The 13473-nt window shown below is 42.0% G+C and overlaps 1 protein-coding gene across 2 annotated transcripts in view; it reads right to left on the minus strand.

Annotated features, from left to right (window-relative positions):
• Positions 1 to 371: 371 nt before the first annotated feature.
• The window catches only part of TCERG1 (transcription elongation regulator 1), a 1289229-nt gene continuing 1276127 nt past the window's right edge, over positions 372 to 13473 (minus strand). The window contains exon 21 of one of the 2 annotated variants that reach the window (XM_069652440.1): positions 372 to 1511. In XM_069652440.1, coding sequence (XP_069508541.1) covers positions 1310 to 1511 — 202 coding nt within the window. In that variant the 3' untranslated portion in view covers positions 372 to 1309. The remainder of the gene's footprint in view (positions 1512 to 13473) is intronic. The other variant, XM_069652439.1, reaches the window with a different exon arrangement.

Here is a 13473-nt window from a genome sequence, read left to right on the forward strand (position 1 = left end):
GAAGTGGGAAAGACTGCCTTTCACTCAAAAGACACAGGGGTAAAGACACCGAACCTGTATAGCCTGCTGCCCCTCAGCCTACTCTGTTAGCATGATTGCAAACCACTAGCTTACCACGACTTCATGGCTTTACCACATGAAACAATATCAGCAGAGGCAAGGCAGATGTTGGTCGAACATGCATACATTCACGTGATAGTCATGAAAACAGTCAAGAGCACCTTGAATGTAGTTCTGCAATGACATTTCTTAAGAGTACTACAAACGAAACAATGCTACTTTAAAGACATCTCGCTAAATCAGTTGGGAGCATGATTTTGATAACATATGTGAGCTTTCATTAATACAGTCATTAAACATTTACAGCTGTGTATAAAAAGAGTTGGTTTATTGTAGTTCAAATACAGAAACTGAACAATTCCAACGTTTCAAGATTAAACTCTAGAAACACAAGTTTAACAATCAAACGGGAGTATACAGTCGACAAGAATTTTTAGCCTGGGTAATCTATAAATCTATGAGGATCGCTTAATGGTAAATGCATTTGTACAACCGTCCTGGATCTGGTAACCATTGCAACAACCTGCTTTAGTGACAATGCTGAGTGATACTGAAGGCAAACCTGTGCATCAAATGAAAATGGCAAAACTTGCTTTCATGGTCTTTGAACTTAAAACCGAGACATTGGACTCATTTCCTGTTTTTTATAGTGCAGTACTAAGAAAGGCTTAAATATTCTGGATTTGCAACATCTTTTTAGTAACACTGGCTATGAAATGATTTAACAGGAAAGAAAAAAAAACACTGTACAGGACTTTCATGGGGCACAATTTGAAAAGCACTTGGTTCAACAAAAAAGGCCAGCTTGCATTTTTCTTTCGTCGTTCGAATGAATTTGCCGGTCCTCATTTGACTTGGTTGTAAACTCCAATGCGTTATCTTGCAAATATTCTGTCCCGGTTGTCAAGACTGCTACAAGTTAATCATGGTCACTTCCATGTGTTTTAAAAAAGATGGGGTAAGAATGAAAACAAAATCGACAGAACGTTTTGAAGGTCTCGCGTCAGAATTGAGGAATCAGTATTTGTGACCGACATGCTACACAAAGAAAAGCATAAATATTTCAAGAGTCTTTGTACAAAGGCCATTCTCCGCTCACAAACGCTGCTTTCCTCTGCTTCTGCGATGTTGGGGGCTCTCTTTGTCAGTATGTTCGCTAAAATGCACATGTAAAAAGAATGTGACAGATGGCTCATGCAAGTTTTTTCTTTAAAAAAAAAAACATTTCCATCCACCGAGTAGTTTTGCATTATTTTGTCGACCGCCTGGTTGGCTCTGATGCAGTGGGAGGCGGCGGTGGCCCCCGGCGATCCAGATCGTCCACATATGAAACAATAAGTTTGCGCCTCTCTTCAGGCACACAGTCAAGAACTAGATAGCGCTTGTCGTTCTGTAAAACTTTCTCAATGTCTTTCAGGTGCTGGTCGGATTCTTGCACTAATTTTTTGGATCTAAATTGTAAAGAAAAAAGGATGAAGCCAATTTAGAGAACAGTAGGTGAACAACCATCCCACAGCAAAAGGTTCTTAGAATAAATAGTTATTTAAAGCAAAACAAGTATCAGATTGGGAAATACACCAAACATTCATTCGTTTCAAGCTCAATTGTTATTGTATTCACTCTCATTCTCTCTATCCCTACTCCAAGTCCAAATATTTTCAAACTAGTAACATACAAAGTCAATTCAACAGAACACGAGGCAAATTAGAGGTCATCAGTTGTATGCAGCTTTATCTTCTCCGTACTACTACTTCCAGCTACCCAAACAGTATGTTTCTAACTAGAAGTGTCAGATTAGCCTATTAAATGCTCATCTGTAAGACTGTTTGTTTTTAAGTCTCTCTCAACCCCTAACCCTTTTTGTTTTATAAACCTATGCTTCAAAGGGACACTCTCTTTGGGAAGTTGTACTATTGAATCTTAATTAAACAATGGGAGCAGTTAGACAAGGCAATTCAAGAGCATAAAGTCAAGGCATTCTGGAGGATGGAATCAAAAGGGCTTGGGGACAATGGGGAAGGTGACCCTGGCTTCATACCTTATCCGTTAAGGATAGCACACTTCAAGAGATCTTGCTTAAAAAGGAATCTGTGATCCATAGGTATAAATCCAGATATTTAAAGATCTCTGAAAAGCTAGATTTCTCACAGGAAGGAATTGTCACCTGCATCCGCTCTATCAAAATGGGCAAAGCTGCAGGCCCTGATCGGGTAAAGCATTAAAGATGTACATGGTTGTACGATTGGTGGGCCCCAGTGCTGATGCACATGTTTAATGCAATTTCCCCAGCGACAGAAATGTCCATTATCATGGAATAGGAGCCTATTAATCCCCTTATTCAAAAAGGGAACTATAGCTGATCCCCACTACTACCGCCCAATATCACTATTAGATGTTTTGAGGAAGATATTTGCAAGTCGCCTGGCAACCAGGTTACAGAACTGGGCTTCAGATAACGCGTTACCAGACAATCAAGGTGACTTCAGAAAAGGATTCTCCATGCTGGATTAATGCCTCTTGCTGCACACCATACTGGAGAAAAACAAAGATCAGAGGAAACAAGGTATATATCGCCTTTCTCGATCTCTCAAAGGCCTTTGATTCAATTGATAGGAATCTGCTATGGAAGAAGCTAGTCCAATTGGGTGTCCCTTTAGGGCTTTTGCAGCATATTCAGCTAGTTCACGTGGACACTTCAGTAGCAATTCGCTGCCCGAGGGCAAATCAATACTCAGAGGATATCCGCACTAATCGAGGAGTCAAACAGGGGTGTCCGTTCGTCCCACTTTTATTTACCCTGTTTTTATTAATTTTAACCCACATGATGTTTTAGCCAAGGCTATTCCCCCGCAACTAAACACGATTAAGTTCTGTGCCTTGCTCTTCGTTGACGATACCGCGTCAACTGACCTTACAGAAGGGGGCTTCAGCAGAGTCTTCCATATGCAGATGCATTTTTAGAGGCCGCAGTTCGACATTAAATTGATCAAAAACCAAGATTGTGGTATTTGGAAAAGGAAGGTCACGCGGTAAATGGTGCATCAACAATGTGGAAATAGAGGTGGTCAACTCGTATTGGTAATTAGGGCTGGTATTTTCAAAGGATTGGAGTTGGAACACCCATTTAAAGCAGATGGTAAAGCAGGCAGAAGCACGTTTTAAGGGTCTTTTACCATTTTATTATGTCTATGGGAGAATGACTGGACAAATGCCTCTGTATTTAAGCTCAAAACGCACATGGAAATTATACATGGAAGTGAGCTGTGCAGATTTTCCTCCTGCGCAAGATTTGATACTATCCAGAATAATTTTTGAATGAGGCCAGTAGGGTTGTCACCAGCAACACCAAGAGACGCACTATGACGGGAGTTAGGGGTGTCTAGTGTAGGGGATCGGGCAGAGACTTGTACCTTACAGTTTTTCCTTAAAGCACAGTCTAACAAATCTAAATATAAGGAATGCTTATAAGGAGTTGGACAGATCTCCTGCACAAGGGATGGAGCAATGGTACTCCAAGGGGATCACTTTAATGGAAAAATGGGAACTAAATGAGGTAGAGATCTTTTATGTTATGACAAATTAATGTAAAAAGCTTGTGACAAAAATAAAATCTCAAGTGTGCAGCAGGATTGCACTTATGATTAGTATAAATCTGTTCCCGGTGAGAACTAGAACTGAGTTAGGCAGGCATTGCACTTGTGGTATGGGTAACGAGAAGATCCTTTCACATTTTCTATTAATTTGTAAATGTTATACTGATCTGAGACGATAGCAGCTTAGGCCTTACTTTTTTAATCATTTTAGATGCTGCGCTGATGCTATTCTTTTAATTATGCTTTCCACTGAGGAGGATTTTATGAATGACATTTTAACATCTGGTAAAGAGGCTTTTGGTGAATGCGCTAGAGTATTTTGAGCCTGCGGTCTTCTATAACGCATCTACCAAATTGGTCAGGGTGTCATTTTATAGCATGTATTCCATAACTGAGGTTTTATGTATGTATTTTAATACCAGTAAAGAGGTACTGGTAAGAAGTTTTAAGGTATTTAGAAATTGTGATCTTTTAGAATATATTTAATTAGGTCAGAATATGATGTTCTTCTATATTGTTAATGGTGCATACCAAATAAAGTCTAACTAAATAAACGTGAGCTCTCCCTTAGTTTACAATCCCCTGTATTCTTCGCATCTATTTGTGTGAACAGGTAGCTTTCTTTTCAACCGTCACTTAAAAATCATTTGTCGATCAATCGTAGCTAAGAAGCATTTTTTAAAGCAGAATCCTGGAATTATTTGTGACGGCTGGACTTTTTTTGTTAATATCTAGAAAATGCTGCAAAGAATACAGTTCAAACCAGCAGAATAATGTAATTAGCAATATTGCATGCGATTGGCGATATTGTCAGTATTGCTGGTGATGTATCTAAATGATGTGTACACTGGATATATCAATGTTGCTGATGTGATGCTATCCAGAGGTTGTCACAGGAAGTGTCTTGGCCCATCGCAAACAGCCCACCCGTTTGGTCAAAGGTCCCGAGATGTGGCCCAGAAATTAGCCCGCCAATAATCTTGCTTCTCCTGTATGGTTCAACAATCTTTATTCTTCTAGTGAGTCATCATTCAATCCTTCTTAAGGGATGCAACTGCCTTGCACCCCCCTAAGAAGCGTAAGGCTCTCAGCATAGGATGCCAAAAAGGTAACCCCATCTTTCTAATAGGCAAGTCAAGTCGGCTGTACAAGGCCCTAATGATGGTGGTGATACTATACTGTGAGATGCCCAGGCACCTGCAAGTAAAACTATTGAGGATCAGTCCCTGTTCACCGAAATGGAGCACCTAGGTAGCTCTCTTACATTTGACACACAGAAGGAAGCACAGACCAGGGCCATTCAAGACCAGATCTAGCAACTACCTTAAAAGGATGTCTGGATTCAAGGCTGAACCCTTATCTTGTGTATTACCAAGGGAGCAACTCGGGAACGTTTCGATGTAGTGGTTCCCAGTGACTAGGTACTCACACAATGTTTGTATGGATGCAAGATTGTTATTCCGAAAAGGGTTTACACTCAGTTTCCAATATTCCTATTACATAGGCTATGCTACCCATTGCCAGGATGAGCCCAGAGCCATAGAAAATCGAACTCAAACCAAAGAGGATCCCATGGAAACTCTATTGCAGCAATCCACCCAAAATCCCACTCATGTGTCTATGGGCAGAGGGGATCTATGTAATTCCCTTTAAAATGAGTATCTTTTGAAAGGTTCTACGAATACGTAGTACTTTTAATCTTTATGTGAACCCAAGTTTTCCATTGATTTCAGGGTTGAGAGAACCTCTTAAATGCTTTTCATAGTAGGAAGTATATTAGGAGTCTCATTTAAACAAATGCAAATTTGTGCAAATGAGTGATTTCATTTACTGCAATCTAATCATTTTCCATAGGTACCAAATTATCTTAAAAAGCTGCCCCTGAGCATGTATTTATCAGAAAGGAGACACAGCTTTACTAAGTGAGATGGTAGCGATCACTGGATTGCCCCTATAAGTGTCACTAAGTGAAGTGGCCAGTAGAGGCTACAGACTGGCTTCACTAATCTGCATCACTGTATGTCAAAAGTCAGTGATTCATAGTGGCTTAAATTCTTCCAAGTGCAAGACCACAAGTCCAGCGCTAAATAGGGGCTGTGGGATGCGCGTCCCCTTCTGAGGCCTTCCCTGCTGAGATATTTCAACAGAAGTGAGGAGTGACAGTGTCTTCTACTGCTCTCCTCGCTTGATGACTGGTAATGCGACCTGACAAGTCAGTGTTGGCTCACAGCTTTACCATGTCACATACCAGGTTTTGATTACCTTTAACTCTTATCAAGTGCTTCAGTATTGCGTTGAGTCTACTATGGAACTCACCTGAAGGTGGACTCAAGAAGGTATTCCAGTAACTTGCACAGGATAAGAATCCTGACAGTGGGCCGGGTATTGGACTCATGTGGGCTCGGAGTGCGGGCAATGCATTGCACTTAAAAATGCACGTTCGGGAAACAGTTGGATCTTTCGGGAGGAAAACCGCCGGGCAAAACGGATCCTCTTTCGTAGTAGACACTGCATGTTACTCTAAAGCACCTGAAGGTGGGCCATGCAGCCGTAAGAAAACATAAAAGGGGGTCTTGTTCACATTGGAAGGAACTAGGGCTGGCATTTTATCACTCTAAGATCCTCTCATAGTTTGTCTGATTTGTAGCACTGCTATTTGTACACAGATGGAACCCAGGATGTAGACATTGCGGTTTGTACAGCTAACCCATTTTCTCCCCTCGGACACCGCAGCTTCGTAACTTAGTGGAAGGCATGGCTCGTTCCACACACCCCGCACTCGCATAAACACTATTGCACAACACTTCTGCCATAGGAATGAAGCTATCTTTAACGACAAAACTTTGAATTGTAGCTGCTCACATAATTCTCTCTCTCCTTAAACACAATCCACCCCCGTTTAATTCATAGTTTACCTCCGCTGTGGCCCTATACATGCCATTCAGACAAGGGTGACTAGCAGGGTCTTGCCCACCCTCCCATAACTTTAATGGCTGAAATACACACACACACACACACACACACACACCCAAATGTGGACTCTTGTTTCCTCCGAGGGTGTTCAACCAACAGTGCGTTGGGACCATAATTATAAAAAAAAGGGCAACACAAAATGACAAAATGGATAAATGCAGTATTAAAAGGTAGGAGGCAATTCTTTTTTTTATTGCGATATAGCCAAATCTATGACTTTTCACAGAACAGAAGAAAACAAAAAGAAAACAGCAATTTTGAAAATAGCAAATATAAATACAATATTACAAAGTCCACTACAAACAATTCCATGCTTAAAAGGAAATAAATCCCAAAGTGCGCAAAACCTTTAAAACTTCAATCAATAAACATCTCTCGTGGCCCGCTACACGTCTTTCCCAAAAAGAATTTGTTTGCAACCAATTTAGATAATCAACAAACATTCCCAGATGGCTTACTCGAGAATCCTTTGTTCCCCTAAATACAATTTACAAATTATACGAGGACTGCACTGTATTCTCATTAAAAAGGCTACATTTGGAAATTCTTGAGTTCACATTTCCATAAACCGACTGAATTTCCCCAGTTCTTACCAAAGTCAGCCGAACTCTAAGAAATTCCATGCGCAGCCTTGGGCTAGGGAAACATGTTAGATAATTTGGTAAGAAACCACACGGTTTATCAACAAAATACGTAAGCCCAGCAGTTGTGTTATCGTTTGAATCCAATCATTACGAGACATTGCTAGCTTCACCCCCACAGGATTTTCAATCAATTCCTTTGTAGAACTGTCACATGGATACAATATTATACCCACATATCTACTCAGTTGCACTAATACCTTATTGGATCCCCGATCCAAATCTAAAAATATTTCCTTATATAAGCAGTCACCAGATGATGACAATATAGATCTATATTTTGTTAGGATTTTCTAGTCTACCAACAAATGTAGGGCTTGCAAGCATAATTCATATCTTAGACTTACTATCAGGGAAACCCAAATGGATTTGTACCACTTCCTTCCAGATTTTTCCTTCGATACGTGGCCAATTGACAGTATGCGAGCAGGGTACTGTCTCTAACCGATACAGCAAGGAAGGGAAAACTTTTGCTTTATAATATTATATCAAAGGGTTTATTATTGAGAAAGTACAAAACGTTTGGTACATTTCTTTCATTTGAGCCACAAGGGGCATTAATCGAAGATCTAATTCCAGTTTCTAAATGGTGTCGCAATTGAGTAGGGTGTAGCTTGATTCCCAGGCACATACTTTACATATTTACATAGGTACATATTTTACAAATAATTGTTTGGTTAAGAAGCTGCCATTTATAAATAGGCAGGCTCTTACGAGAGCTCTTGAAAATCATAATATGCGATTTAGCCAGATTCACTTGAAGATCATTAGCTTCCACCTAAGTACCGAAAGCAGTTAAGAGGCGCTGTAAAAGCATCTATGCGAATTGTCCTACAGGACAATATTATCTGCATACACAATTCCGTACAGAGGTTACAAGCCGATTTTAGGGCTAGCTAAGGCGTGTGGTGCAAGAATTCCACACAAGTCTGCTTTATAAAGATTAAAGATGCAAGGGGCAAGCATGGACCCCTACCTCACTCCTTTCCACAGGTATCTCACTTAATAATTTTCGTATTTAATCTAACTCGCAGAGCAGTACCTTCATGCAAGATTTTCAAACTACCCAGTAGATTCTTTGAATTCCCAAGGACTCAAGCTTGGCCTGTTGACTGTGTCAAACGCTTTGAACAGGTCAAGCCAGGGACCATATAATGGATGAACATTGTTCTTACCCGATGACTTGAGACAATCGACATTATCAGCCCATTCAAAGCCGAAAGTCTAATTCGGTTTGAAGTTTTGACAAAATCTTCTCTCTTTATCCATTTCCTCTACATTTCACAGCGCTGCAGCAGCAAAAAGCTTTCCATCCACGTCTAAGAGGGCAATTGGGCGATAGTTCGCCGGATGAGCCTGATCGCACGTCTTCTAGACTGGAACGATAATTGCAGTTTTCCTGAAAATGGGAATAGATCTTTTCCTCAACACTTCCACAAAGACAGCCCTAAGATTAATCGTCCATGGTTCTGCATTTGATTTCAATATTTTGTTAGACCATTTGGACCTGATGCACTTCATTAAGATTGTTTTTATAAGATCTACCAAAATCTCCTCACTTAGACATAACTGCCATGTCCCATTTAGAATGCGTGTATTCTCCATCACTCCAATGCGCTTATGAACGGACCCCAAATAATTGCACCATAGAACATCAGAATTTACATTACTTTGTAACAGAGACTGTGGGAGATTTACATTGTTAATCAAATTCCAAAAGTAACTGGCATTTTTAGTCACCAAAACATAAGCATTTGTTTGCACAGCACCAATTCTTGTAACTAATGCACAATTTCTTTAGCTCATATCAATAAGATGAGAAGTCAACTTATTCTTAAGGTTTCTGATATCTTTCCTTAGTTCTCTCTTCTTCACCCAAGTTGGTTCATCAAAATAATGGGAATGACATTTGAAAGTACCCTGATCTAGTGGACTAGGTTGACTCAATTCCCATAGGAAATTCACAAAACCTGATGGACCACATAATATGCACAATTCCTTTTCTGATGTCTCACTCACTAGTCTCATCAGGTTTTCATTCAGGAGGTTTCTGTACTGTCTAAACATCAGCACACGATTCTTGACATTACTAACAGTTACGTAAGAGTTCTTACCTAGTCTACTTATGGTATGTCTAAGATTGAACGTCGCTGACAACATATTGTGATCACTTAAACCATTATCCTGGACCTGAAACTGTGAGCAACGACCAAATCAGTCACCCGAAAGAAAAACAGTCTAGGGTTGAACTTGAAAGACTGTGACCATGTGAAGGCTGGAGTAATATCTCCCCTAACACTCCCATTCACCATCTTTAAATTCTAGTTTTTCAAGAAAACAACCAATTTCAAACAATTTCCTGTGGGTTTTTTGCAAGACTTAATCAGCCCCCGCCGCTGTACTTCAATACACAGAATTCAGCTCACCAGATATCAGAATACCTGCCATTTCACGCAGAATCTTAATTATTGACAACAATTCTGATAGGGATTTAAAGAACTCACTTAAATTGCAATGAGGTGGGTCCAGTAAACATTAATAACTAGCTCCAAGGGGGTGACCATTCCATTTAATTTAACAAGCCTATTCTGGAGGTGGGCATTAACTCTAAAGACGTGCCCCTTATGGCACAAATAGAAGTCATAAGAGCCCCCGCTGGCCGATAGTGGGGAGAGTAATGCACTGTTGGATGGGCCCTTGGATGTTATTCAAATTAGCCCACAGCCGCCGATGGGCGATGCATCTGTGACTGGTGGGAACCTTAATGAAAGACTGCCTAATATAAATTGCCCTCTGTTTGACTTGCAATCTTTTGTTATTCCAAGCAGTTTGGCTATATCAGTTTAAAAGAGGGAAGGATTTCAAGGCTTTAAACGAAATATTATTCTTACACCTCTTCCAAAAGAGGTGTATCATGAATTTCACTCACAGTATTCATCATCGATGGACACCAGATCTCCTCTACTTTGCCTCCCCTTTGTTGCTTCAAGATCCCAGAGTCCACCTTCGGTGAAATAACTTTCCACCCGCCTGAAAGAATCCACTGTTCTCTTGTGCAATTCCAACAAACCCCTATCTTACTTTTTCCCCTCTTCCTGTAATTCTTTAATTGCATCTACTAAATCTGTATTAATTACAGTTCTTAATCCTATCAAAGCTGATTCACAGTTTCCCATGTCTTCAGTCAATTCCATTAGGGTTCCAGAGTGTAATTGCACTTCCATTTTCAATCATTCAAAGACATTTAACAAGGATGTCAATACAAAGTTTAGGGCAGACAATGTTGCATTGGGGAGATTATTGGCATTACCACCCCTTTCCCGATTTGTACACTTTGTATTCTGCGGGGGCTAGGGGGGGCAGGGGCTGAGCGTAAAAAACAGTGGTGAAAGAGAGATTTAAAGTATCAGTCTGAACTACAGAACAAGGTGGGGTTGGGAGAATGTAATCCAGAGACATGTTAACAACCAGATTTGTGTTATTCAATGTGTTCGTCTTGATTACTGCTCTCTCCACTTCTTCCTGGCCTTAAAGCACTTTTTTTTTTAATTAATGTTTTTGGCCGTAATAGTAAACTCCAGGTCCCAACTCTATACACGTTGAACCTGGAGCTTCTGATGTGACATTTTGTTGCAAGTGTGCCTGGCCTTCCTGTGTGCTACAATTTATTTGACAAGGAGCAGATACCACCAGATTTGTCAACTCCAGCCTATTTGATGGTAAACTCTTTCCAACAGTGGTATAGCCCACCTGCCAGAGCCCATTATCCAGTTCAGTTGCCCGTAAGTCATCAGCTAAAGCTCCACTTAGCAGATAATGTTAGCTGAGCACCCAGCTTTATTGTTGCTCGGCATTCCAGTGATTTTGTTATCACCCCCGGCCTCCGCGCCACTCGGCTAGTGCTTATGCTTTAGTGGCAATCTCGACTTGTGTTGCTGCAACCTCCCGTTTTATTTTGTTTAATCGAGTGGAGGACAAAGAGACTCTAGATAAACACAGACTCTTACCTCGCTGCCGAACAGTCAAGCACTTAGCAAAGACACTTGCCAAAGTGCGTGCACACAAAGCACTTTGTCCTTAGTTTTTATACAGGAGGAAAGTGATGTGGGCGGGCTCAGTTTCCTCAGATGCAAAGTCGAATTCTCACCAGCAACAAATGCAGCCAAATAGCCATACACTTAGCAAAGACACTTGCCAAAGTGCAGAGGCGGCAATTCTCGCATTCTGCGATCTGGAAGCCTATCTGTCTGGGCCTTTATACAACTGGTAAGGGCGACGAAAACAGGCCCTGTGAGTGGGCTAGCTAAGAAAAAACAATGGTTCTGCAAGAAATATGCAGAAGCCCTTTTTTAATTGCTACTAGGAAAAATGTTTTCCGGTAAAATAGATCCAAATAAGATAACAGAAGGCCCACATGTTTTGTGTATCGGGGCAGTTCGGACCAGATTAAAAGGGTATCGGGTAATAAAATCACGGCAAAAATGTCACCAGTAAAAGAAATTGCGGCAAAAATGCTGTATTGTGACCCAGTAAAGGTGTACCACATTATACCATTTAGGGGAAGCAGGGGTCTGTCATGGATTCACATGCTCATGAATATTCCCCGTCGTCAGGCTGGGAATCCTCGGTAAAAAGAAAAACAGTTCAATTTACAAACTGTATTTCTAACTGTATTTCTCCTCTAAACCAATCACTGTCCTCTGGGTCATACTGCCCGCATCCAATGATAGCCCTCTCAGCCATCTTCAGATTTGGTAAGCACGTAAAGTGGCAGTATGACCAAAAATATCTGCAGAGGGGACTGAGGGAGGGTTTGCATGTGACCCATGCTGGAGAACAATAATTACATGTATGGGGTCTGGCATGGATTCACATGATCATGAACAACAAATACACAGCAGTACAATATTACACAACCACGGGAGGTGGCAAGGCTCAACAGAAGCAATCAACTCTTACCTCTGGAACAGACTCACTTCAAGCGAACAGGTTGCGTAGCACTGCTTGGTAGACTATGGACTCCTCCCTTGAATCCCTGTCGACACAGTAAAACCTCACGAAGAGGTGGGTGGACCTCCACCTAGCAGCCCTGCAGATGTCCAGAAGGGTCACACCAGCTAGGAATGCTGTCGTTGCAGTGACCGCTTTGGTGGAGTAGGCTCTCGAAGGCCAGGCAGTGGTCGGTTCGCCAACAGGTGACAGTGCATGATGCAGCCGGAGAGCCACCTTGAGATGGAAGCCTTGGACAAGGCCTTCCCATGGTTCACAGGACCAAAGTTCACAAACAGCTGTGAAGTCTTTCGAAAACTCTTTGTGCGTGCCACGTAGAACTTCAGGGCATGAGCAACGTCCAGCAAGCGCATGGCCCTTTCAGCCGGTCACAAAGGTTTCGGGGTAAAAAACAGGTAACATCAAAGGTTCATTGAGGTGGAATTCCGACAGAACCTTCGGTATGAAAGAGGGGTGCGCCCGCAGCACCACCCTTGATTCGTGGAAAGTCAGATATGGCTGTTTGTAGGATAGAGCCTGTATCTCACCCACCCCCCCTGGCGGAGGAGATGGTCACCAGGAAAGCCTTTTTGCATAGGCTCAAATTGGGCCCCCATGAGCCTTGTAAAAACCATGTTGAGTTCCAACGCCGGGGGAGGAGCTTTCACCGACAGGAAAGATCAAAAAGTCCCTTGAGAAATTCCTTGACGAGTCGATGAGACCAAAGTGAAGACCTTCCTGGAGACCTGTGGGAGATAGCCGCCAGATGTACGTTGATCGGGGCGTGCGCCAGTGCAGCCTTGGCCAAAGATAGCAAATATGGAAGAATCTGCGGGGCCAGGACCCTCAGAGGGTTAATTTTCTGTAACCGGCACCACATAGCGAAATGCTTCAACTTGTGGACCATAGCACTTCAAAGTCGACGACGTCCTGGCCTTGTCAAGGACCTCCCTGCAGTCCGCAGGTAACCCATATCCTCCAAACTCTAGGGCTGCAGGAGCCAAGCTCTCAGGTTGAATGATCCTGGGTTCTGATGCAGGATTGCGCCTCCTTCTCTGGGGAGAAGATCCAGCACAGCTGGTAGCTTGATCGGAGGCGACGCCGACCTGCTGAGAAGGTCCGGCTATCAAATCTGCCTCAGCCACGTCGGGGAGATGAGATCCTGCATTGGCACTGACTGAGTGTGTTGATGACTCCTAGCAGGGGAGCCAACGGAG

This window comes from Ambystoma mexicanum, chromosome 3p (genome assembly GCF_040938575.1).
Source record: "Ambystoma mexicanum isolate Mex_15411 chromosome 3p, UKY_AmexF1_1, whole genome shotgun sequence".
In the NCBI taxonomy this organism is placed as follows: domain Eukaryota; kingdom Metazoa; phylum Chordata; class Amphibia; order Caudata; family Ambystomatidae; genus Ambystoma; species Ambystoma mexicanum.